Source organism: Engystomops pustulosus, chromosome 2, assembly GCF_040894005.1.
Source record: "Engystomops pustulosus chromosome 2, aEngPut4.maternal, whole genome shotgun sequence".
NCBI classification, from domain to species: Eukaryota; Metazoa; Chordata; class Amphibia; order Anura; family Leptodactylidae; genus Engystomops; species Engystomops pustulosus.
In genome coordinates, this window is record NC_092412.1 from 18,807,902 (window position 1) to 18,835,094 (window position 27,193).

Consider the following 27,193-nt stretch of genomic DNA (forward strand, 5'->3'; position numbering starts at 1 on the left):
TGCCGGTATATAACCCCCCCCCTTCCAAAAAAACCCAAAAACCTGAGTCATGGAAGAAATGGATCATAACACTCTCCTCACCTGCATCCCGCTGCGTGTCTTCATGATGGGGATGGCCTTGAGAAATTCTGGATCCAAGCGATTCTTGCTGGTGGCTGTAGAGGGAGAATCTGGGGGTTAATATTGTTGGGCCACGTCCTCACCTCACACCGTCTCCCCATAGTATGAAAACAGATCATCACATGGGACACATTTATTGAGTACCGGGTTCCCCTCAAGGAAAGGCGTGCAATGCCTCCTCTGAAGCCAGAGGTATGATGGGAGCCACTGTGGACGTGCAGGCCCGTGCCACCAGCTTCCTCATATCGGGTACACACAAGGGGGCGGTCTCTGCAGAGCACTGAGGGGCGTGTAGCTTTAGCAGAGGCTAGGGAGACGCCCCAGTAGCCTTTTCAGGCTTATTAGCATATAATAAAAGATAGATTTTAGGGACAAAAGAGTTGCCCTAAATCCTTCATCAAAGACACCTGGTGGATGACATCTGCATGGGGAATCTGTCCCGGGATCTACTCTGGTAAGTAGATTCCAGATGGAAGTTCTGCTCTAAATAGAGACCCAATGCTGTCCCAATGGGAGATAAAACTAAAGATGGCGGTATTATTTATACACTGTTGGAGCACATCTTGCACACATGCATTTGCTTCTTATATCCATTACCCAGCTTTTTCTTGGCCTCCTCGAAGGCTTGCTCGAAATGCAGCCTGGCATCCGGGTTACTGAACTCGAATATGTAGCTCTCGGTGCCGTCGGCTTTGGTGGTGGTCAGCTCCACTTTATTTGGTGGGAAAGACATGGAGAAGGAGAGGGATTGCTTCTCGGCCAGTTCTCGATGGACGGACGCCATCATGTCTTTGATGACATCATCGAGGGTCTGTCAATAGAAACGAGGATAGATCACGACATGTGCTTGTATATGTTCTCAGTGCCCTCACTCCTATTTCAGCTCATATTCAGAGCACAAACCAGCAGGAGGCAGCAGGGAACTCATCTGGGTCACATCATTACATATATGGTTAATGTATTAGGGGGGGCTTGTATTTCGCAAACAATTTCTTTCAGGGACAGCAGCTTGTTGTGACCGTTTTCCGCTCTGCCGATTAATTTTCCAGTCTCTGCACGTGAACAATGCAGCTTTATCCCCGACACACAACAATGCTAATGCAGAGGATAAACCCGCCGCTGCCAAACACCCCCAAGTGACGGCACAATTATGCGATCCCAGAGAAAACTATGCCAGGAACAGGCAGAAGTATGTAGCCTATACTATACATTCCCCCCTCCACCACAAAATATACCCAACTGCAGATTTATAGACCTTCTACTCTAATCACATCCAGAGCTGCATTAGAAATTCTCCTGTTATGCACTTAGCTCTCAGGCTAGTGTAATGTCTCCCACAATCCGCACATAAACTGCACTAATTTACAGGGGCAGTGAGCAAAACTGAGGATGCAGCTTTGGGTGTGATTGGAGCAGAAGGCACATAAATCAGAGAATTGGTCAGGTTCCTAGATATGACAAGTACAGATCCCCCTCTGCTGTGACGGGTTCTCCCCCCCCCCCTGTGTTTGTCTAGACATCGGCGAGGGTGAAATCCTAATTATATTCTCTCCTCAAACCAAAACACAATAATTACGTTGTTTACCGTGGCAGAAGATTTGGGGGTGGGGTGAGGATGCCATTTCTTTTTATGATATATTTTTGTCAGACACTAGTTTACATCACATGTTGTATTGTTTTAACTTAGTGCGGGTCACCCCCATTTTATACATAGCCGTCACACCCTCCAACCTATTACCTGAAATGTTACCAGATAAAGCAACAAGGCTCCATTTTTCAGTATCCAGCCCGTTTTCCCCATAAGTCTGTATAATTCTCACCGGTTGTCACCACTAGATGGCGCTGTACTTGTCTCCGATCATACACATAGAACATAGATCGCCATCTAGTGGCAGGAACAGGTAATGCAGAATTATAGCAACATACCCTTAGAGTGTGATATATTTTCTGACCTGGTGGGGGAAGCTGAGGGTCTCCGAGAGTTTGCTGATTTGCCCCATGGTGCTGAGGTCTTCGTCCAGCCGGCTGATGGCTTTCTGGATGCTGTCCCTGTTGGAGGTCTGGGATGTTCCTGCCCAATCAGAAGTAAAACGGTTAGTATGTTATAGTATGTACACAAGCTATAACATACCACGTATGTAGCAGAGCGGAGATGGTCTTTTATATATGTAATAATATGCTAAGCTGCATCAACAATACCTTGTGCACTATAGCTATACAGGTCTTGTTTTTTGTGGGACAAATTGTATTTTTTATGGCACTTTTACATATACATCATATGAACCTTTTTTTAACCCTTTCTGCACAGTAGATAAAAAAATTGGGTATTGTTTTTAATATTAAAATTTTGCTGCACATATGGTGCAATATCTTCTCTTTTCCAAATACAACAATACCCAAAATTTATCGGTTTTTTTTTAAGGTATCATATTTGCACATTTTGTGGAAGAAAATGACATTTTTGCATTTTCTCCTTTCCAGACCCATAACTTGTAGCCGTGTGAGGGCTTGTTTTTTGCATAAAGACCTTTAGTGTTTTTTTACCTGTATAACCTCGGGGGTTCATAAAGCTTTTTGATCACATTTAATATAATTTTTTGGGCCCAAAAAAAATTTGGGCGTCATATTTCCTTTAAGTGTTTTGTTGTAGGGGATAAATACTATTATAGATATCTAGCCTGGGTTAGTTTGGGTATATGAGTACCAAAATGTATGTGCTGCAGGAAGACCTGAGGTGGTACAATGGACCACCATCAGCACCACACAATTGTGACCAGAGCCTAAGTGGTTAAATACCCTGGATCAGAGCTATTCCGATTCTGGATGTTGGTGCTGCTGCTCCACTAGGGATGGGGGAAGAGAATCTCACATCCCACAGCAGCCCCTGCTGATTCAGTGTCTGCTGTCCTACATGAAGGCAAATATAACATACACGGCTGTTGTATGTTAAAGGTTCGGGGCTGAACTGTTTGGGCCTAAAAGGATGAAATGTGTATGCTGCTTTGGTTGTGACTGGAGTAGATGAAATTATGTCAATTGATGATCAGTATGAGAAGCTGCGAGAAAGTAAAGAATTGGCGAGTTACTCTTCAGATTTATACTGAAAAACTGGAATAGTCCACAGCTGATTTTGGTTTGGTAGAGAAGGAGGGGAAGTGTGTGAGACAATAGACAGACCTTTCACTACGTCCACGTCCTCCAGGGGCAGCTTCCACAGCAGTTTATATTTGCTGGAGATGTCAATCACGCTGGCCGCTGTGTACCTAAAAAAAAACATTTTGGAAAGTCAGCGCCGCCATACCCTGAATGACCAACAGAGGGCGCACAATGGAAAATTTCCATAGTAGGAATTATATGGAGTGATTTGCTTAAAGGGGTGTTCCAATTTGGGCCAATTAAAGTTATTATTTGTATAACAAACAGTTATACAGTTTTCCAATCTACTTTCTGTATCAATTCCTCACAGTATTCTAGATCTCTGCTTGCTGTCCTTCTATAGGAAGCTTCTATGTTTACTTCGAGTGGAGAGAAACCTGACCATGGTCACACAGGTGCGCGGCTCGTTATATCACACAGGTGCGCGGCTCGTTATATCACACAGGTGCGCGGCTCGTTATATCACACAGGTGCGCGGCTCGTTATATCACACAGGTGCGCGGCTCGTTATATCACACAGGTGCGCGGCTCGTTATATCACACAGGTGCGCGGCTCGTTATGCTACACAGCTCTAATTACTCTCTATGATACTAACGAGCCATAGTCAGATTTCTGTCTGCTGCAAGTAAACATAGCAGCTATCTAAAGAATGACAGCAAGCAGAGATCTAGACAACCGTGAAGAATTGATACAGAAAATATATATATAGAAAAATTGTATAACTTTTCACTACAAACAATAACATTTATTTGCTGTAATGGGAACACCTCTTTAAAGTGAGGAGAACTGTGAATGCAGCTTTAACAGTGAATGGAGTAGAAAATATGATAAGGAACGTAGCAACTGGTTTAGGCAAAATCCACTTACAGGTTCATGGAGCTGCGGCGCAGGGACCCAGACTTTCTCTTCAAGGTGGTGCAGAGGAGGAGGTCTGTGAAGAGGAAGAGCGAGCGATCCTTCTTACCCCCGACAGCTTTCTGTAGGAAACAACAATCAGCCCAACGTCAATAGGGAACAGCGCAGAATGGAAAGTCAATAACGACAAAATAGCCGAAAAATATCCTCTCAAGTTCACATACAAATGAAAGGAAAGGGGCGCTGTACAGCATGCTCTATAGTGTGCCCAAAGCAACCAGGGACTGATAAGGCATTTGTACTTTCATATACTGGAAAGCAAAGTAGTAGTAAATCCTCTAGACTTTCTCCCAGGGTCGTCCTTAGCTCTTTTTTTCCCATTTAACACAAAAGGCGCGTATGACAGAGCCAGGAGGTGCGGCACTGCTGTGTGGTAACATTTGGCCTTAACCCTTCTCGTTAAATACTACACAAGTCACTCGGAGGGACATTGCATCAGTTCAAAGCACAGAGCACAGCAGTGTCAGGACATTGGTTTCCATGGTCACACCTATTGACAGGTTTGCTTAATATATATATATATATGGCTCAGACAATCTTCTGTACACACAAAGCTTATACTGAGAAAGACCACTTACCACCTCCACCACCATCTCCTGCCGCACAAATCTCCGGAAAGGAATTTGAAGCTGCAGGAAAAAAAAAACAAACGTCCAATCGGTGAGGAAGTAGAAGATAGAGAATGAGCGTGAGCGTGAGCATCAAGTGAGTGATAGATGGAGAAAGCGAGTGCAGGACAAGTAAGCGATAGAGATGAAGTGTACAAGACAAGCAAGCACCCGACGGAAAGGGAGTGTACAAGACAAGCAAGCATTATACGGAGAGGGAGTGTACAAGACAAGCGAGCATTATACGGAGAGGAAGTGTACAAGACAAGCGAGCATTATACGGAGAGGGAGTGTACAAGACAAGCGAGCATTATACGGAGAGGGAGTGTACAAGACAAGCGAGCATTATACGGAGAGGGAGTGTACAAGACAAGCGAGCATTATACAGAGAGGGAGTGTACAAGACAAGCGAGCATTATACGGAGAGGAAGTGTACAAGACAAGCGAGCATTATACGGAGAGGGAGTGTACAAGACAAGCGAGCATTATACGGAGAGGGAGTGTACAAGACAAGCGAGCATTATACGGAGAGGGAGTGTACAAGACAAGCGAGCATTATACAGAGAGGGAGTGTACAAGACAAGCGAGCATTATACGGAGAGGGAGTGTACAAGACAAGCGAGCATTATACGGAGAGGGAGTGTACAAGACAAGCGAGCATTATACGGAGAGGGAGTGTACAAGACAAGCGAGCATTATACGGAGGGGGAGTGTACAAGACAAGCGAGCATTATACGGAGAGGGAGTGTACAAGACAAGCGAGCATTATACGGAGAGGGAGTGTACAAGACAAGCGAGCATTATACGGAGAGGGAGTGTACAAGACAAGCGAGCATTATACGGAGAGGGAGTGTACAAGACAAGCGAGCATTATACGGAGAGGGAGTGTACAAGACAAGCGAGCATTATACGGAGAGGGAGTGTACAAGACAAGCGAGCATTATACGGAGAGGGAGCATACAAAACAAGCGAGCATTATACGGAGAGGGAGCATACAAAACAAGCGAGCATTATACGGAGAGGGAGCATACAAAACAAGTGAGCATTATTCGGTGAGGATTCGTACAAGACAAGCGAGTGATCGATGGAGAGAGAGATGGGACACAACAAAAGAGCGATACATGAGGAAGGAGCGTGCTAGAAAAGCAAGCGATAGAGAGCATACAAGAAAAACGAGCATTGGGAGCAATAGATGGAGAAAAAGAGGGTGCACAACAAGTGAGCAATAGTTCTAGAGGGAGCAAAACAAGCTAACGATAGCTTTAGAGGGTGCATGCAAGACAAGCGAGCAACAAAGAGGGAGCCTACTAGGCAAGTGAGAGGTTGCACAAGCAAGTGATAGATAGAGGAGCGTGCAAAACAAGTGAGCGAGCGATGTAGAGGGAACATGTACAAGTGAGAGAGAGAGAGAAAAGTTGCACAACAAGTGAGCAGAAGACACAGTTTGACAAGTGGATAGAGAATAGTTTGGATGAACTGGCGCAAAGTTTACAACACAGGAGAGAGCACAATGAAAGCAAGTGGTTGGAGGACAGAATACTAGCAGAAACCTATGTATGGTGTACAAGAAGAGAGCGGGGAAAGTGTGAGGGTAGTACAGACAGTACGAAGGTGGAGAGCAGCAGAGGTCACTTACGTCCTCCATGCCCTCGATGTGAGACTCAATTTCTTGCAGGATGCGGGTGTCTCTCTCGGCCTCCTCCGCGCTCCTCATCCCCTTGTTTATCCTCTCTGCCAGCTGCTTGATGTTTCTCTGGGCATCCAGAAGGCACAGGTGGTCCGGGTGGTCCTCAGGAGTGTGCTTCAGCAGATCCTGCAAGAAGAGCAAAAACAGGAGTAAGTGGGAACCCACGCACACGTCTGTTTCCCACCCACACAGCCAGCGCCATCCTTCACACACCGGGCCAGGAGCCGGCGCCTGCCAGGAAGAGACAAGGAACATCCAAACCTGGCATCATCTGTTCTGTGTGTAGGAGGGGGGTGTACAGGTGCGTAAATGTATGTGTGTGCAGTATACACAGGGTATATACCGTACAGTTTGTGTGTTTTATACACTGCAAATGCATGTGAGGCCATATACAGTTAGCCGCCATCACTAACCTACTACATTAATCTCCTTATACAGGAACAACCCAGAATAACCCATGCTGCACTGCCAGATCTGGCCTACAGGTGGCGCTCCTGTTCTTTCCTCGTGTTGTGGTTAGAAGTTTTCTCGGTGTGAGGTGCGGAGCGCTCACAAATATTCATTATTTCCACACTGTGATTCATGACGATTGTTAATTTGAAGGAAAAAACAAAATGTAAGTTTTAAAAAAGTAAGCTCGCTTCTTGTGACACCCCCGACACAGACAATAGCCTCTTGGCGTGCCCCCTCCGCCGATTCTCGCTTCTTGTAGTATTCTCTCCATGGATGCACGCTTCTTGTTGCGCCCCCTCCGTCACCGAAGCTTGCTTCTTGTAGCGTTCTCTCCACGGGGGCTCGCTTCTTGTAGCGTTCTCTCCACGGGTGCTCGCTTCTTGTAGCGTTCTCTCCACGGGTGCTCGCTTCTTGTAGCGTTCTCTCCACGGGTGCTCGCTTCTTGTAGCGTTCTCTCCACGGGTGCTCGCTTCTTGTAGCGTTCTCTCCACGGGTGCTCGCTTCTTGTAGCGTTCTCTCCACGGGTGCTCGCTTCTTGTAGCGTTCTCTCCACGGGTGCTCGCTTCTTGTAGCGTTCTCTCCACGGGTGCTCGCTTCTTGTAGCGTTCTCTCCACGGGTGCTCGCTTCTTGTAGCGTTCTCTCCACGGGTGCTCGCTTCTTGTAGCGTTCTCTCCACGGGTGCTCGCTTCTTGTAGCGTTCTCTCCACGGGTGCTCGCTTCTTGTAGCGTTCTCTCCACGGGTGCTCGCTTCTTGTAGCGTTCTCTCCACGGGTGCTCGCTTCTTGTAGCGTTCTCTCCACGGGTGCTCGCTTCTTGTAGCGTTCTCTCCACGGGTGCTCGCTACTTGTAGCATTCTCTCCATGGGTGCTCGCTTCTTGTAGCATTCTTTCCATGGGTGCTCGCTTCTTGTAGCATTCTTTCCATGGGTGCTCGCTTCTTGTAGCATTCTTTCCATGGGTGCTCGCTTCTTGTAGCATTCTCTCCATGGGTGCTCGCTTCTTGTAGCATTCTCTCCATGCTTGCTCGCTACTTGTAGCATTCTCTCCATGGGTGCTCGCTTCTTGAAGCATTCTCTCTATAGACGTTTGCAACTTGTAGCATTCTCTCTATAGATGTTTGCAACTTGTAGCATTCTCTCCATGGATGCTCGCTACTTGTAGCATTCTCTCCAAAATTTGCTGCACCCCCAACACAGACCTCCTCTGCTGATACTCTCTGGTGTAGGACGTGCATCACAATGGTGGCGACAATCCTGCAGTCAATATCAGTCTCTTGCCCAATTACAAACTCTTCCCACAGATGATTCTCAAATAAATCCCCACTTTGTACATGACTGACATGTTGTGGAGAGCACGAAAAGTATGTTGTGTCCCATCACATCATATAGGATCAAGTCACTGGAGAAAATATCCAACGCTAAGACCATATGGCAAAACATCACAAGAGACCACACGTTCCCCCCTCAGTTACTAGATCTCTGTGCTGATTACTTATTTATTGCCCCTCCGGGAAAACAAACTGAAGATTTTGCCTTCAAAAGCTTCAGCGGAAGCTGAAATTAAAGTGGAAATACTGAAAAATTTGAAAATTCCGTGTTTTAGGAGTTGGTTTATATCACTTTATAGCATTATCCCGGGACTAGCTGATTCCCGGCTGGGGCCGAGCGTTCCCGCTTCACAAACACAAAACATTTTGTAAACAACTTGAGTTAATTGACTTCTCTTCACAAAACTTAACGAAGCTGAAACATCACGTGTCGCCCCCCCCCCCCCCCCCCCCGAGAGTTCCCCTGACATTCTGGAACATTTTGTTTGTTAGCTGGGAGGTGCCAAGGGATTTTCGGGATATTAATGGAACATGCCTGATATCTGTGCATCTAAATGGGAACAACCAGAAGAAAAGCCCCTTTGGTTTTCACTATTCACAGAGATATGATCTATTAAATGTACAGGCCCAAAGCCTGAGGCAGCACTACTAAAAGATTCTCATAGCAACAATTATCAATCCCCCAGAGAGAGACCCTTCTATGTACAGTTAAAAGGTACTAAAATATTTTCAAATGTCTTATCGAAATCTTCCATCAAAATCCATCCTGATAAACCGGGGACATTACCCATAGATCCAGGCACCGGGACTGTGGTATCTTCTTATATTTGTTATCCACGGCCCCTAAACTTTATTCCTTCCCTGAGGAGTCCAGAATACAGACAGAAACATGCCGAGATGATAACTTGGGGGCAAAGTTCTAGTTGTGGTGGTTGGGGTGCTGAATCGAGGTCTTCAGGTAAGCGGCAGCCCCCAGCATAGAGCTTGCAACAGGGGTAGTAAACATCCCAGTACCCAAACAGACTCCTTACAGGGTTAGGGGGAAGCCACCGTGACATAGCAAGTAGGGTAGAGTCAGGTAACTACGGAGGGCTATTAGTGGGGGCTGGGTGTAGGGAAAAAATCTTTGCCATTTGTTACATACCAAGCAGACTGCCCTGTTTGCTGGTCTTTGGGGAATTTCTCAAAAGGTATTTTTGGGAAGTCGGTGTGGAAAGTGATTAGGGGTGTAATGGGGAAGGAGTGTCATGGGAGTCTGGACTTGCGGCAGGGACAACCCACAAAAAAAGGGAGAACAAAGCGGCCGGTTCAACCCACATCCTTCAAAAGGATTCTAGTCGGTGGTCTGGATATTTGGGCTCCTGCTGGGTGGTATCCTAGGGAGTGGTGTGCAAATATATAAAATTATATGAATATAGATATACATATATCGTGATATTGGGTGTAGATTGGCAGTGCTCCGAGGACCTCCTACCCGAGATAATGCTCATATAGATAGATAGTAATTGACATGATAGGTGCAACTATGAGAGACAAAATGAGAAAAAAACAAAACCAGTAAATCACATTGTCTCATTTGTAAAGAATTTATTTGCAAATGTTGGTGGAAAGTACAGGCAGTCCCCGGGTTAGGTACAAGATAGATTCCATAGGTTTATTCTTAAGTTGAATTTGTATGCAAGTCAAAACTGTATATTTTATGATTGTAGTTCCAGACCAAAAATTGTTTGGCCCCAGTGACAATTGGAGTTTAAAATTTTTTGGTGTAATTGGACCAAGGATTATCAATAAAGCTTCATTACAGACACCTTACAGCTGATCATTGCAGTCTGGGACTATAGTAACATCCAGAGAGGCCACCAGAGATCACAGTGGGCAGGGGGGTCCGTCTGTAACTAGGGGTCGTCTGTAAGTCGGGTGTCCTTAAGTAGGGGGCTGCCTGTATTTGGTCACCAACAAACAAGCAAGATTTCTGGCTCTCACAGACCTGTAACTTCTTCTTTATGAGGCTCCTATGTCCTCCACTATGGTGAAGACCAGAGAGCTGGTGAAGGACACCAGAAACAAAATTGTAGAGCTGGACCAGACTGGGAAGACTGAATGTGCCATAGGTAACAGCTTGGTGGGACGAAATCAACAGTGGGAGCAATAATTAGAAAATAGAAGACATGACACTGATAATCTCTCTCTTTCAGGGGCTCTACACAAGATCTCCCCCCGATTGTGTCTGCTATAAGGAGCTTTAACATTTATGGATTAAGTTTTTTGCCATGTTTTTGCTGATCGCAAGATGAAAATGCTTTATGGAAAAAAAAATTTGCACAAAATTAAAAGTTTTTACCTGTGGAGAGCAGAGAAAATGTGAAGTATTGAGTCATTGGTACAAATTGCTTGTATTGACCCTGGAGTGCCCTCGCCAGTCTCCAGATTTCAACCCCATGGAAAACCTTTGGAGGGAGTGGAAAGTCTGTGACATCACTGCTCTAGATGTCTGCATGGAGGAATAGGCCAACAGACCAGCAGCAGGAAATGTTTGACCTCAATCAAACCAAATACTTATTTTCCACCATAATTTGCAAATCAATTCTTTAAAAATCTGACAATTGTTTTTTACATTTTGTCTCTCATAGTACAGGTCTCTCATCTGTTTAATCCGGAGAACTGGCACAATTGGTGGCCGACTAAATACTTTTTCTCCACTGTATTTCTTCAGCCACTCAAATACAAAATACACTGACTGTGACCATACTAGAGGCTGAAGATGGTGCGATCCGTGCACGCTCTCCAATGGTGGAAACAACCAAAAACACACCATTATTTACCTAACCATAGGCAACGTTTTGCCTATAATGTTTCCTTTGTGCATAGTAAATATGTGAAAATGATTCATCAACTATCAGAAACAAAAAGTCACAAATCTGTCTACTAAAAAATGTGAAAACTGGTTTCAGATATCTTACTCCTAAGCCTAGATATGATCTGCTGAAATAACCAATCCAAGGCCTGAGGCTCCACTACTGAGAAATTCTCGTGGGACCAATATGTGATCCAAGGCACTACATTAATATTAGTATCCGATCTGATCTAAAGAATGGGAGTTATGTGCATGTATCAAATGTATGAAGACCTTGATGGCAAGAAGAAGGAGTGTCAGGAACTCAGACGGGGGAAATCTAGGAGGTCTCTAGGCGTCAGGACTGAAACTTCAAGGGATCAGATCTCAGTCTAGGAATGATATTTTAAAAATGTTTTTTACATTTTTAGTATGCACTAAAGGGACTCTCTCCATATAAAGTCAAACACAGGATAGGATTAGATACACAGCTCAGCAGACAGTATCACACAGGATAGGATTAGATACACAGCTCAGCAGACAGTATCACACAGGATAGGATTAGATACACAGCTCAGCAGACAGTATCACACAGGATAGGATTAGATACACAGCTCAGCAGACTGTATCACACAGGATAGGATTAGATACACAGCTCAGCAGACCGTATCACACATGATAGGATTAGATACACAGCTCAGCAGACAGTATCACACAGGATAGGATTAGATACACAGCTCAGCAGACAGTATCACACAGGATAGGATTAGATACACAGCTCAGCAGACAGTATCACACAGGATAGGATTAGATACACAGCCCAGCAGCCAGTATCACACAGGATAGGATTAGATACACAGCTCAGCAGACAGTATCACACAGGATAGGATTAGATACACAGCTCAGCAGACAGTATCACACAGGAGAGGATTAGATACACAGCTCAGCAGACAGTATCACACAGGATAGGATTAGATACACAGCTCAGCAGTCAGTATCACACAGGATAGGATTAGATACACAGCTCAGCAGACAGTATCGCACAGGATAGGATTAGATACACAGCTCAGCAGACAGTATCGCACAGGATAGGATTAGATACACAGCTCAGCAGACAGTAGCACACAGGATAGGATTAGATACAAAGTGCAGCAGACTGTATCACACAGGAGAGGATTAGATACACAGCTCAGCAGACAGTATCACACAGGATAGGATTAGATACACAGCCCAGCAGTCAGTATCACACAGGATAGGATTAGATACACAGCTCAGCAGACAGTATCGCACAGGATAGGATTAGATACACAGCTCAGCAGACAGTATCGCACAGGATAGGATTAGATACACAGCTCAGCAGACAGTAGCACACAGGATAGGATTAGATACAAAGTGCAGCAGACAGTATCACACAGGAGAGGATTAGATACACAGCTCAGCAGACAGTATCACACAGGATAGGATTAGATACACAGCTCAGCAGTCAGTATCACACAGGATAGGATTAGATACACAGCTCAGCAGACAGTATCGCACAGGATAGGATTAGATACACAGCTCAGCAGACAGTATCGCACAGGATAGGATTAGATACACAGCTCAGCAGACAGTAGCACACAGGATAGGATTAGATACAAAGTGCAGCAGACTGTATCACACAGGAGAGGATTAGATACACAGCTCAGCAGACAGTATCACACAGGATAGGATTAGATACACAGCCCAGCAGCCAGTATCACACAGGATAGGATTAGATACACAGCTCAGCAGTCAGTATCACACAGGATAGGATTAGATACACAGCTCAGCAGACAGTATCGCACAGGATAGGATTAGATACACAGCTCAGCAGACAGTAGCACACAGGATAGGATTAGATACAAAGTGCAGCAGACTGTATCACACAGGAGAGGATTAGATACACAGCTCAGCAGACAGTATCACACAGGATAGGATTAGATACACAGCCCAGCAGCCAGTATCACACAGGATAGGATTAGATACACAGCTCAGCAGACAGTATCACACAGGATAGGATTAGATACACAGCTCAGCAGACAGTATCACACAGGAGAGGATTAGATACACAGCTCAGCAGACAGTATCACACAGGAGAGGATTAGATACACAGCTCAGCAGACAGTATCACACATGATAGGATTAGATACAAAGTGCAGCAGACTGTATCACACAGGATAGGATTAGATACACAGCTCAGCAGACAGTATCACACAGGATAGGATTAGATACACAGCCCAGCAGCCAGTATCACACAGGATAGGATTAGATACACAGCTCAGCAGACAGTATCACACAGGATAGGATTAGATACACAGCTCAGCAGACAGTATCACACAGGAGAGGATTAGATACACAGCTCAGCAGACAGTATCACACAGGAGAGGATTAGATACACAGCTCAGCAGACAGTATCACACAGGACAGGATTAGATACACAGCTCAGCAGACAGTATCACACAGGGTAGGATTAGATACACAGCTCAGCAGACAGTATCACACAGGATAGGATAAGATACACAGCTCAGCAGACAGTATCACACAGGATAGGATAAGATACACAGCTCAGCAGACAGTATCACACAGGAGAGGATTAGATACACAGCTCAGCAGCCAGTATCACACAGGATAGGATTAGATACACAGCTCAGCAGACAGTATCACACAGGACAGGATTAGATACACAGCTCAGCAGACAGTATCACACAGGATAGGATTAGATACACAGCTCAGCAGTCAGTATCACACAGGATAGGATTAGATACACAGCTCAGCAGGCAGTATCACACAGGATAGGATTAGATACACAGCTCAGCAGACAGTATCACACAGGATAGGATTAGATACACAGCTCAGCAGACAGTAGCACACAGGAGAGGATTAGATACACAGCAGACAGTAGCACACGTGGTAGGCTTGGATACACAGCTCAGCAGACTGTATCATACAGGATAGGATTAGATACACAGCTCAGTAGACAGTAGCACACATGGTAGGCTTGGATACACAGCTCAGCAGACAGTGGCACACGTGGTAGGCTTGGATACACAGCTCAGCAGACAGTATCACACAGGGTAGGATTAGATACACAGCTCAGCAGACAGTAGCACACATGGTAGGCTTGGATACACAGCTCAGCAGACAGTGGCACACGTGGTAGGCTTGGATACACAGCTCAGCAGACAGTAGCACACGTGGTAGGCTTGGATACACAGCTCAGCAGACAGTAGCACACGTGGTAGGCTTGGATACACAGCTCAGCAGACAGAAGCACACGTGGTAGGCTTGGATACACAGCTCAGCAGACAGAAGCACACGTGGTAGGCTTGGATACACAGCTCAGCAGACAGTAGCACATGTGGTAGGCTTGGATACACAGCTCAGCAGACAGTAGCACACGTGGTAGGCTTGGATACACAGCTCAGCAGACAGAAGCACACGTGGTAGGCTTGGATACACAGCTCAGCAGACAGAAGCACACGTGGTAGGCTTGGATACACAGCTCAGCAGACAGAAGCACACGTGGTAGGCTTGGATACACAGCTCAGCAGACAGAAGCACACGTGGTAGGCTTGGATACACAGCTCAGCAGACAGAAGCACACGTGGTAGGCTTGGATACACGCCTCTCTGGACTGTATTACACTTCCTGGCTCTATGTATGTAATGTGTGGGTTGTGGAGGATGGACACAGCAGCAGGTTAGAATACATTACCTCTGTAGACCCACAAGGATTTTTTCTTGTTGCTATGGAAATAATTACAGGCTAATGTGGGGTACTGGTGGGACACAAAGGTGACCTTGGCAAGGAGACACAATGTGCCACATTTACTTACCCGGTCCTGCGCATTCCCCGATCCAGAGTGTCCATCGAGAATGCATTGTGCCGCAATTAGCTTATATTGTGCGCCCGATATCCTGCATGTGTCTCTTCCCCGCTCAGGTCCGCCGGAGGTCACCATCTTCTTCCCGATGCATGCAAGTTGTTGGCTTGCGACACAATTTTAAATCCTGCGGTTTGCCCGAATTCGTCGGATGGCCCGCCCCCCAATTTGTGTCGCATGAAAACCAGTGCGATTTTGCCAAAATCCAATCGCATGCCCTTCTAAATCCCTGTTCAGGCGACGCGGTCCCTGAAAAGTCGGAAAACCTGACGGAAACGTGACCCTTAGTAAATGAGCCCCAATGAGACCACCATGTGTTATTAGTGTGACCTACGAAGTGCAGCCTCTTTTTTACGAAGTTTCTACGGAGGCCAAGCTTTGAATGCCATAGGTAACACAACTAGATGTGTGAAAGTTGGATGGAGCTACACTGCAGACTATTACCATAGACAACCAGGAGAATTGTGCATACAGCTCTGAATGACACTAGTCACATGGACAGAGAGGTCAGACGTGTGTCCCGGGCCTCAGAGAGTCTTACCTTGACTATAAGCTCGTAACGTGGGATCCTCTGGACGGGTTTTATCATGAGGTCCGACAGCGCCTGCTTCTCCTTGTTCTCACGAGTGCATTGCTATGGAGAGAAGAGGGAAAGAATGAAAATCACCCTACAACCACAACTTATCACACTATGCTGGGCAGGTTAGAGATTTTATAACTTGACTTTGGGAATTACCGCCTGTGGATTGCCAGGGTCTATGTAGGCCACCGTCCATAGTGACTGATCTGTTTCTGTAAGCCAGTGGTTTTTTCCTGCTAGAAAGGTTTTAGTAACCACTACGCAACTTTTCGCTAGATATACACTGCAAGACATCGGCTTCATCCAGAACAACTAAATGCCAAGCCAGTTGTCTTCATAAACTTTGGAGCCACCAAACCGGTAGTCTCATAATGGATCCTGTTCTCACCAGACCTATTGCTTCTTTTTAGCTCTTGTCATGATAAATGTCATTATAGTCCCTGCCAAGAGCACAACATGTGAAATAGACAATATAATTAATGTGAGGAACCAGCAGTCAGCAGCACATACTCTGGACTACATATCCCAGCACTGCCTGCTGCCCGATTCCACTGCCACCTAGAAAACGGATTGGCTGAGAAGGGGATTGTGGGTCAGGGCCCAGAAAGGAGACAGCAGGACCACACGTCCAACAGGGAGAGACCGATTGTGTACAGAAGAGAGGCGAGAGGCCTGCATTGAGGCAAACACCTCTCCAATAACCCAGCAGACCAGCTGGAGAAGCTGGACCTCTGTGCAGTAGCCTGTATCCCATGAGGTCTTTTGGTCTTCCAACTATATTATCAAACAGGTATCGGAGTTGAGTGGACATTAAAATTTAACCACCAAACCAGTTGTCCCATGATAGATGCTATAATAACTAATCCAATTGATACTTGGTGGCCACCATAACTATTAAGCTTGTTGCCTCTTTATAGACTTGAAACCATCAATCTCTTCTCGTAAAACTGTTTTGTAACAATTCCACTTTCCTCGGCCACTCTGCCCATCTGATTACTTGCTCCATACTCTAGAGGGGCCCCAGATGTACCACTCATTGAGCCAAAGACCCTGGCAAACTCTGACTCCCCTTATTGGCTTCTGTACCTGCTTTTCAGAACATACAGTACCCCAGGGCACCACTGCTTTACCTCAGTGCCCCCCTCCGCCTCACCAATTTCCATCTAGAAGCCATTGCACGCCCTTTGTTGTGTCTACAAAGACCAAGAAAAACAGCAGCCTCGTCATCTGGCTCAGTATGAAACAGGTTCTGCTTCACAGTCCGTGTCACGCATCTATTTTCCTCCTCTGCTGATGGCGGTACAAAGACGGGAAGACTAAATTAAATCATTTTATTGCGCTGCGGAGCGGTGGAGATGTCTACAGGCAATTCATTCCAGATGCAATAAAAATAATACTGCCAACAATACAATTAGGTTTAATAATACCGTCCAGACGGCACGTAGAGGATGTAGAGTAAATAAGTGTAACAATAAAGCGGGGCGCCGCTCCGGACATCCATGGACTGATGTCAGCAAAGGGGAATTCAATCTTTGCACTCATTCTGCCAACGAATTTACCAAGACGGCAAGAGTCAGGGGAGAAGCATCTTCTATAGAGTGCGGTATAGTAAACAATGCAGAATGTTGTGGACACTGTGTACTTGAGAGGCTTGGCAATGGAGGGAACCACTGGGCGTTCCTTTGCCCTTTGCGTTGGCAAACCAAAGGGGTATAGGTTTGTCTAAAGTGGGCTTGCAGCCCACGGCAGTCTCAATCCACTCCTACCTGTGCCAAATTCAGGACAGTAAATGTTTTTGGCAACTGCACAATGTCTGCAGATGGAGCTCCATATTCGGTATGGGTGCAATTTCTAGAGATTGAACTCTAGGCTGAGCATGGCTTCAAGGTCTAAAATAAGAGTTTAGCATTAGGTCTGTGAGGGATGCTCCATGTTAGACTAGTTCAGGAGATGTGGCTCAGAATTGGGTATGTATACTGAGTCTAGAAATTGAAGCTGTGTGTTTGATATAGATTAAACATCTAGAGATAAAAGCTCTGGTTTGGGCATTGTTATAGCCTCTGGTGGTCTGTGTTAGATATGGACACAAGGTCTGAAGATAAAGCTTTGTATTCAGTATAGGTAAATGATTTGGAGATAAAAGAGATATAGAGTTAAAAATTTAACCACTGTACTGGGTAAGGATTCAATGTCTGGAGAGGAGGCGCCCTGTTGAGTATGGTTTCAAGGTCTGAAGATTAATCTCCCTTATGAGTATGGCTTCATGGTCTGGAGATGAAGCTCCCTGATGGGTATGGCTTCATGGTCCGGAGATGAAGCTCCCTGATGGGTATGGCTTCATGGTCTGGAGATGAAGCTCCCTGATGGGTATGGTTTCATGGTCTGGAGATGAAGCTCCCTGATGGGTATGGCTTCATGGTCTGGAGATGAAGCTCCCTGATGGGTATGGCTTCATGGTCTGGAGATGAAGCTCCCTGATGGGTATGGCTTCATGGTCTGGAGATGAAGCTCCCTGATGGGTATGGCTTCATGGTCTGGAGATGAAGCTCCCTGATGGGTATGGCTTCATGGTCTGGAGATGAAGCTCCCTGATGGGTATGGTTTCATGGTCTGGAGATGAAGCTCCCTGATGGGTATGGCTTCATGGTCTGGAGATGAAGCTCCCTGATGGGTATGGCTTCATGGTCTGGAGATGAAGCTCCCTGATGGGTATGGCTTCATGGTCTGGAGATGAAGCTCCCTGATGGGTATGACTTCATGGTCTGGAGATGAAGCTCCCTGATGGGTATGGCTTCATGGTCTGGAGATGAAGCTCCCTGATGGGTATGGCTTCATGGTCTGGAGATGAAGCTCCCTGATGGGTATGGCTTCATGGTCTGGAGATGAAGCTCCCTGATGGGTATGGCTTCATGGTCTGGAGATGAAGCTCCCTGATGGGTATGGCTTCATGGTCTGGAGATGAAGCTCCCTGATGGGTATGGCTTCATGGTCTGGAGATGAAGCTCCCTGATGGGTATGGCTTCATGGTCTGGAGATGAAGCTCCCTGATGGGTATGGCTTCATGGTCTGGAGATGAAGCTCCCTGATGGGTATGGCTTCATGGTCTGGAGATGAAGCTCCCTGATGGGTATGGCTTCATGGTCTGGAGATGAAGCTCCCTGATGGGTATGGTTTCATGGTCCGGAGATGAAGCTCCCTGATGGGTATGGTTTCATGGTCCGGAGATGAAGCTCCCTGATGGGTATGGTTTCAAGGTCCGGAGATGAAGCTTCCTGATGGGTATGGTTTCATGGTCCGGAGATGAAGCTCCCTGATGGGTATGGCTTCATGGTCTGGAGATGAAGCTCCCTGATGGGTATGGCTTCATGGTTTGGAGATGAAGCTCCCTGTTGGGTAGGTTTTCAAGGTCTGGGAATGAGGCGCCCTGTTGGGTATGTTTTCAAGGTCTGGAGATGAAGCTCCCTGATGGGTATGGCTTCATGGTCTGGAGAAGAAGCTCCCTGATGGGTATGGTTTCATGGTCCGGAGATGAAGCTTCCTGATGGGTATGGCTTCATGGTCTGGAGATGAAGCTCCCTGATGGGTATGGCTTCATGGTCTGGAGATGAAGCTCCCTGATGGGTATGGTTTCATGGTCCGGAGATGAAGCTTCCTGATGGGTATGGCTTCATGGTCTGGAGATGAAGCTCCCTGATGGGTATGGTTTCAAGGTCTGAAGACTAAGCTCCCTTACGAGTATGGTTTCATGGTCTGGAGATGAAGCTTCCTGATGGGTATGGTTTCATGGTTTGGAGACCAAGGATCTGCGTTTAGGTAGGGATAGAAGGTCTGAACATGAAACTATAGGGCATAGGTACACGGTTTTGAGCCGAGGCTCTGTGTTACGTATGGATTATAATTATTGCAATGAAGAGAGAATTCTTGAGGATCTCATAAGCGTTCAAGTCTTAACGCACTGCAGCTTAAGGTTTGGTACTGCGTAAAAGTGTATTTAAAATATTGATATTGTCTTATTGATGACACCTTCCTTACATTATACTATATGTATGACCGCATCCAGGTAGAATCCACCTGCCCTGGACAATGACCTACCTCCAGGAACTTGATGAAGGCTGGACGGGCTTCCTTTGCAATCCGGACTGCATCTTTGGCATTGAGAAAGTTATCGATGTAAGCAGAGTAGATGCTGACCAAGATTTCCTTAGAAAACTGCCACAGAAAACAAAATATTAATCCTAGAAGCCGCTCATGTGAAAAGCTTGGATAAATCATACTTAAAAATAGTACTACTACATAGACCCTATTGTTACATTTCAGGGGGAAGGGTTCACAAGGGTGAAATTCCATCATATACAAATATGTCAGGATTTATAGATTTCTTTTTCCCTATATGATAAAACTCAGACCCAATTTTTTTTTTCAAATCAATTTGATGACATGGCAGATATCACATTATCAAATATTCCCAAGACTTTTGCTCGTTTTGATCTTGTGGAATACAACATCCAAGTATTAATTAGGGTCAGATCATTAACAAGACGCCTCCCGGATGTAACGCTTGTTCTGTGAAGCTGCATAGATATCAAGATTAGAGAGGTTCCCATAGGAAGTCATATGGAAATGGGAACCCAAAAGTCTGCATCCTCTACAGGTTGCATTGCTTTATATTTGCCATAAAATCCAGGAAAGAAAGAGTTAAGCGTCAGATCAGAGTATCCAGAAAACTGGATCACTGAGGGTCCTTTGGGTTCTCTGTGAAGACTCCTCTGACACCTCATTAGTGCTTGTTCTTACTACTCAGTAGCCTAGATCTGACACATGTCTACCGCATCATGGCTGCCGACAGGGAGAGGACATCCCCAAAGGTCGGCATGGGCAATAAAATCTAGAAAGGGATGTTCATGGTTAGCTCACCAACAGCTTAACAAGAACGGGGAACAAGTAATTACCTGTCCAGACCACAAACCAGACTTCATATTTGTTTTCTGGTCCAAGGTCAGAATTAAAGGACACCAGCCACCCAGAATGTAATTTTTAACTGGTGACGGGTTCCAAAAGCCTATGCTACGCAGATTTAAAAAAAAAAAAAAATTCAAATTCATTTCAGTACTTTATAAAACTGTATTTCACATTACCTGGCTCCCTGTCAGCATAATGTGGAGAGATCCTAGGGAGGGGGCAGCTGCAGCGTGTGTGCGCCAATGTCTCCTCTCCTCCACATTAATGCGGCTTCCTCCCACTTCCTGTCATGTGCATTGAACAGGGAAGCGATAGGGGTTGGCGTGGAGTAGAGGAAGAATGCATGAAGAGACACAGACGGCCCCTCTCCTGGGACTCACCACACGCTGCTGGCAGGGAGCTAGGTATTGTGAAATAAAGCTTTATAAACTACTGAAATGATTCAGAATATTGACAGAGACATTTTTAAAATCAGCACAGCATAAGCTATTGGAACAAGTCATCAGCTAACAAAGATATTCCTGGTAACAGGTTCGCTTTAAGTTTTGGGATATGTTGTGGTGTCTGATCTCTAATATTAATAAAGAGTTCTCATGTCGATATAAGGTGTGGTCTGGGGTCTGATATTAAAATAGCGATCTGATTTTATAACAGAGCCTTGACAGATAATATGTGGTTTGATATTATTATAGCACGTGATCAAGGGGTCCGATATATAAAAATTAGAATCTAGACCGGGGTCTGATAATATTAATATCACGCCTCAGACATCTATATTTAAGGTGTGGTCTGTTCTTTTAAATATGTTGTTCTTGGGTTACGTATTCGCTAAACGAGTCCAAAATCGTATGAATTAAATTTAAGTCACACCTATATTATAAGCCACGCCCCGGAAGCAAGGGAATTTCTTGTTCTGTTCCCCCCACACTGCTCGGGTATCACCCTGTAAAAGGACTACTCCATGCCAAGAGGGTTTTATTACTTACTGACTGGCCCAGGATGTCTCCGACTGTCTGGATGTCCGTCCAGTTCTGCACACAGTGGTTGACCTGATCCAGGAACTGCTCATGGTGCTCCAACAGCTCAGGGATCTGATCAAAAATCTCATCCACCAGAGACGGGTCGCACAGGATAGAATTCTCCGGCTGCTTCAGTGGCTTCATGTAACCCTAGAGAAGACAAAATCCAGTTCATAATCACCAGGAAATAAAATTATATGCCAACAGAAAACTCTAGCATAAGTGGTAGTTCTTCAGATGGATCCATGGGTGGTCTTGGTGTAAGACTTAACCGGAATTTCTAACTACATAGGAATATTTTTTATATGTAATTTTTTGTTCCTGATCGTGAACAGAAGGGAGAGGCCAGAGACAGCACTGAGAGGAGGAGAAGGGTGTAGACGCTCTCGTTGGGTTCATATCTCGAGGAAATGCGAATGACCGATGACCTTCAGAAACAAAATTATCGCTCAAAAACCATGTGAAGCAGCCAACATACCCAGATCTAAAAGAAGAAACACAATGGGGGTCATTTACTAACGGCCCGATTCGCGTTTTCCCGACGTGTTACCCGAATATTTCCGATTTGCGCCGCTTGTACATGAATTGCCCCGGGTTTTTGGCGCACGCGATCGGATTGTGGCGCATCGGGGCCGGCATGCGCGCGACAGAAATCGGGGGGGGCGTGGCCGAACGAAAACCCGACGTATTCGGAAAAACCGCCGCATTTAAAAAACGAAAATGTGTCGCTTGGGGAGCGCTCACCTTCACCTTCTATGGGATGGTGCATTCCGGGGCGTTAAGATTATTTTCGGCGCTGCAGCGCCACCTGGTGGACGGCGGAGGAACTACCATCTTAAATCCCAGCCGGACCCGAATCCTGTGCAGAGAACGCGCCGCTGGATCGCGAATGGGCCGGGTAAGTAAATGTGCCCCAATGTATGACTGAAAGAATGCATTAGGACCGATCCCAAAAACAGCAGAGCTGCTGATCCTTAGGTTATACTTTCATGTATTTAGACTCTGTGCTGTCATATTCCTGACAAGGACAGAAGATTTCTGAAACGATAAGGCGGACACCAAGACGGGAGCGTTCCAAAGCACGAGCAGAGGAAACACAAAGCACCACCTGTCCTGGACAGACATCCAAGAACATCCAAAGTACATTAGAACATTAAATTAGTGTGGACAGGCTACATTAAATCAACCCAACCAAGAATGAACCCTGGGGGCCTGGTCTTGATGAAGCCACCATCTTCATTGTATATTATGAAAACCTTCTGATCAGCAGAGCTTTTTTTTAGATTTATTGTAGTTTTCATTGATAATATTTTTATTTATTTTATTGCTTTCTTTGGAAGGTAGAGAGGAGTGGGGTTTTTTTTTACATTGAGATGCCTTTTGGGTTCCATTATGGGACTTCATCCCATAATTATTTGATTGCTCACCTACACTGGAATACAGTAGAAGCAAGATACATGGCAAACCTAAGGGTTTTTTTTAGACCCCACCGCTGTTATAGCAAGTAGGCCCTCCCTATAACCACTTAGATGGCGTGGTCGCTATTGAACAGGACATCCGAGAGGTTAAATAGCTGGGAACTGAACTGTCTTTGATGCCGACTGTTGAAGCGACATGTCAGCTGTAATGAACGTTTAACAGGTACGATCACAGCGCATACACTAAGAGTTGTATATCAGCATGGAAACAAACCATTTTGCGCCAAAGTCTTTTGGTGAAAAAGTTCCAACTCCAACAATTCGAAACAATGGTTGGCGGTCACAATTTATGCAGTGGGGCCTAGGAGGCTCGGGTTATACCTATGAATGGCTTGGTTGATGCTTTATGTCCCCTCCCTTTACTTCCGACTTTTTAATGAATCTCCCACAGTCATAATTCTTAATAATTACGCGGAGCGGGTGTAGAAAATCAATTTCGGTTACTTGGCGGAGACGTTTTAGTGAAGATAATGTGCAGGCAGAGTGCCAGGCTGCAGGCCTCAGGAAGTCATTATACCAGGCTCTACATGAAAGATTTCCTGTCCTGATGAAAACATCCACTAATGTTTATTATTCATTCATATCGACTATCTCCAGAACAGTAGGTCCAAGTGTCCAGATGATGTCATCTAGAACAAACATTGCACCTCCATTATTTCTTCTATCGGCCTGCTCAGACTGAGAAATTGGCGCTCCCCATCGGTCATCATCCCTTGGATTATGGATATTAGAGTTTTGGACTGGCAAAGAATTTACTATGATGGAATAAGTCATGAGAATATAAGTCTACCACCAACTCCACCACGAGTATTCCCTTACCCTGATGCCGCCACATAATATTTAACTAGTTGACATAAGGGCCTCTAAGAAGTAGGTGGAAGCCAATGGGGCACATTTACTTACCCGGTCCTGTCGCGATCCCCGATCCGGACTGTCCCAAGAGGATGAAGTCCGGCGTGATTCACCAAGATCGTGCACCCAATATCCTGCGTGTCGCTTCCCCGCTCAGGTCCGCAGGAGTTCACCTTCCTCTTCCTGGTGCATTTAAGTGCATTGTCTTGCGACACAATTTGAATTTTAAATCCCGCGCTCAGTCCGAATCAGTCGGGTTGTCTGACGGCCACGCCCCCGATTTGTGTCGCATGAAAGATGGTGTGCGCCAAAAACCCCTGTTAAAAGTGGGGCAAATCAGAAATAGTTGGGAAACCCGACGGAAATGTGGTCCGCGGACCCTTCGTAAATGTGCCCCAAATTTGTCCCACTTTTGGAACTTGCAATCTCCTTCACACTCACAAATGACGAGAACCCATGCAACACTAAAACTCCCTAAAGAGCAACTATTATACATGGCCATCCGTGGATATGGTCCCTAATGGTGCATCATGGGAGATTGATTAAATCCACCCAAGTCACAAGAGGTGAAGGAAACCCAAGAGCTCTTTAACTGGACCTTGATATCACAATTCAGCTCCAACAATTGGGCCGAGCAGAGTAAAGAGACTTCATTTGAACCATGTGTCAATATTTTAATCAGCACAGTCTTCAGGTATCTAGAGATCGTATTCATACACTTTTATGTCGAGTTTCTCATTACTAGGGGCCCTTAAATATTACACAGTGTTGATCTATATTTTATTCTGTACACGTACAAGTGTGAGCAGCGGTGCCACAAGCCGCTCGACTCGAAGAGAGACTGGAAAAAAAGTTATTTACAAAATCTAAAACCCAACAAGCGAAGCAGAACCTCTTCACCAGCACCAGCGCTCTGCTCTGCCATGTAAGAAATTAAATACAGTTTAAATGTTGTCGGAGGTAGGATTTCAGCGCAGAGAGTTGGCAAATGAGAGTATTATACAGATTGTGTGTGTTCAGGCTCCTTGTGTTCTCCTAGGAGAGATGACAGACATCACTGACTCCGAGGTGGAATGCTCCTCTCCAAGGAAGCTCTCACAGCTTCAGCACTCATGATCCTGCATGGTGACTATTGGGCTCATTTCATGCTAGATTGTTCCTGTAAAGCCTAGAGAAGAGGCTTCTCAGGAGCAGCAAACATAAGTTACAGGCAACATACAACCTAAAATCAAAACACCGCTCAATGAGACTATTAACCAGTACAATACCATCCTTCTTCTTGAACTATATTCAACTCACTTGCGAACCTACTATTACTCTATACAGTACAAGTAAACTTCCAACCTTTTACAATCATTACTTGTTGTTGTGCGGCATGAAGGCTACGACAACTTACCAAGTCACAAAGCCTTAATATCTTTTACTAATAATTCTCTATTATACATGCACTCCTGGGTCCCCTTCTGCAGTCGCTCCCTAGCCTCGGTGGATCCCCCTTCCTCTTCAGCAGCTCCCTCGCCTCGGCAGGTTCCCCTTCCTCTTCAGCAGCTCCCTCGCCTCGGCAGGTTCCCCTTCCTCTTCAGCAGCTCCCTCGCCTCGGCAGGTTCCCCTTCCTCTTCAGCAGCTCCCTCGCCTCGGCAGGTTCCCCTTCCTCTTCAGCAGCTCCCTCGCCTCGGCAGGTTCCCCTTCCTCTTCAGCAGCTCCCTCGCCTCGGCAGGTTCCCCTTCCTCTTCAGCAGCTCCCTCGCCTCGGCAGGTTCCCCTTCCTCTTCAGCAGCTCCCTCGCCTCGGCAGGTTCCCCTTCCTCTTCAGCAGCTCCCTCGCCTCGGCAGGTTCCCCTTCCTCTTCAGCAGCTCCCTCGCCTCGGCAGGTTCCCCTTCCTCTTCAGCAGCTCCCTCGCCTCGGCAGGTTCCCCTTCCTCTTCAGCAGCTCCCTCGCCTCGGCAGGTTCCCCTTCCTCTTCAGCAGCTCCCTCGCCTCGGCAGGTTCCCCTTCCTCTTCAGCAGCTCCCTCGCCTCGGCAGGTTCCCCTTCCTCTTCAGCAGCTCCCTCGCCTCGGCAGGTTCCCCTTCCTCTTCAGCAGCTCCCTCGCCTCGGCAGGTTCCCCTTCCTCTTCAGCAGCTCCCTCGCCTCGGCAGGTTCCCCTTCCTCTTCAGCAGCTCTCCTCCCTTGGTTGGTTCTCCTTTTTCATCGGCTCCCTTGCCTTTTGGGTTTCCCTTACTCTTCAGCAGCTCCCTTGTCTCAGAAGATTCCTCCTCTTGAATGGCGCCGTTGCCTTTCCGGGTTCCCCTTCTTCTTCAGCCAATCCCTCACCGTGTTTCGCTTCTTCAGCAGCAGCTCTATTGATTCACCAGATTCTTCTTCTCCAGCTCAATTCCCTTTAAAGTTTGGTCTTGAAAAACGTTCTTTTAGGGTTGGGAACCTGTACTTTTTGAAAACTATGGTCCAACAAGTAGTAAAATGGAGATATCTGTGCTTTAGTGCAACCAATGACAATTTGGAAAAGTTACATCTAATTTCACAGGTTGCCTTTCAAATAAAACCAAAAATATAATATAAAACAATTCTGGGCTCAAACCAGATATGATATTGCTGAGTCAGACCCTTAATGTTGTAGTATGACAATATGGCCCTTGGACCAATAAATGTTGCTGACCCCTGGCCTAAATCCTTAGATCGGGAACAGAACAGACATTTAAAGTAAATGAATTTTTATAATGTATTGTATCTTTGTTATATTTGTTTGTAGCAGCCCTGCTTAGGCTACAATCAGCACAGCCTCAGTATAATCCACAATTGTTACAGCAGTGAAGCCTTAATGAATTCCAATTTTTTTGAAGATTTAAGAAAAAAAGAAAAATTAAAAAAAATCCAAGTGTGGCCTTTGCTTCATAGAATAGATCATTGTAATAAAAATAACTTTTGACATATTAAATATATATATATATACTTAAAAAAAAGTGAAAAAAAAAAAAAAAGGTCACAGCAGAATATCAAAATGTTCTGATTCCTGATTAATGCACGGACTAGGCCACGATCAGCAGACAAGACAATCAGCGCTCACTACTTGGCAAACAATATCCTGTGGACATGGTGTTCCAGGCACATCTGACAGATCAATCTCTGCACCCAGTAATAAGGACGAGTGTGATTTACAGAGAAAAACCCAGAGATTAAAGTGTGAAAATTGTTCTAAATATCTCTAATCGATCAACGACAAGAGAAGGTGATGCATCATCTGCAGGGCTACAGACTACACGGGGTATAAAAGAGGTAATGTACCCAAGAGCTGAGAAGACTTACACAA

General features: G+C 45.7%; 1 protein-coding gene across 2 annotated transcripts in view; it reads right to left on the reverse strand.

Moving 5' to 3' along the window:
* ARHGEF17 (Rho guanine nucleotide exchange factor 17) overlaps nt 1-27,193 on the reverse strand; it is a 139,560-nt gene that overhangs the window by 10,052 nt on the left and 102,315 nt on the right. For both annotated transcript variants that reach the window (XM_072133865.1, XM_072133864.1), the window contains exons 4-13: nt 21,527-21,709; nt 19,674-19,790; nt 15,543-15,635; nt 6,437-6,613; nt 4,771-4,821; nt 4,145-4,254; nt 3,298-3,383; nt 2,073-2,191; nt 718-931; nt 82-155 (exon numbers count right to left, since the gene is read on the reverse strand). In XM_072133865.1, coding sequence (XP_071989966.1) covers nt 82-155; nt 718-931; nt 2,073-2,191; nt 3,298-3,383; nt 4,145-4,254; nt 4,771-4,821; nt 6,437-6,613; nt 15,543-15,635; nt 19,674-19,790; nt 21,527-21,709 — 1,224 coding nt within the window. The remainder of the gene's footprint in view (nt 1-81; nt 156-717; nt 932-2,072; nt 2,192-3,297; nt 3,384-4,144; nt 4,255-4,770; nt 4,822-6,436; nt 6,614-15,542; nt 15,636-19,673; nt 19,791-21,526; nt 21,710-27,193) is intronic.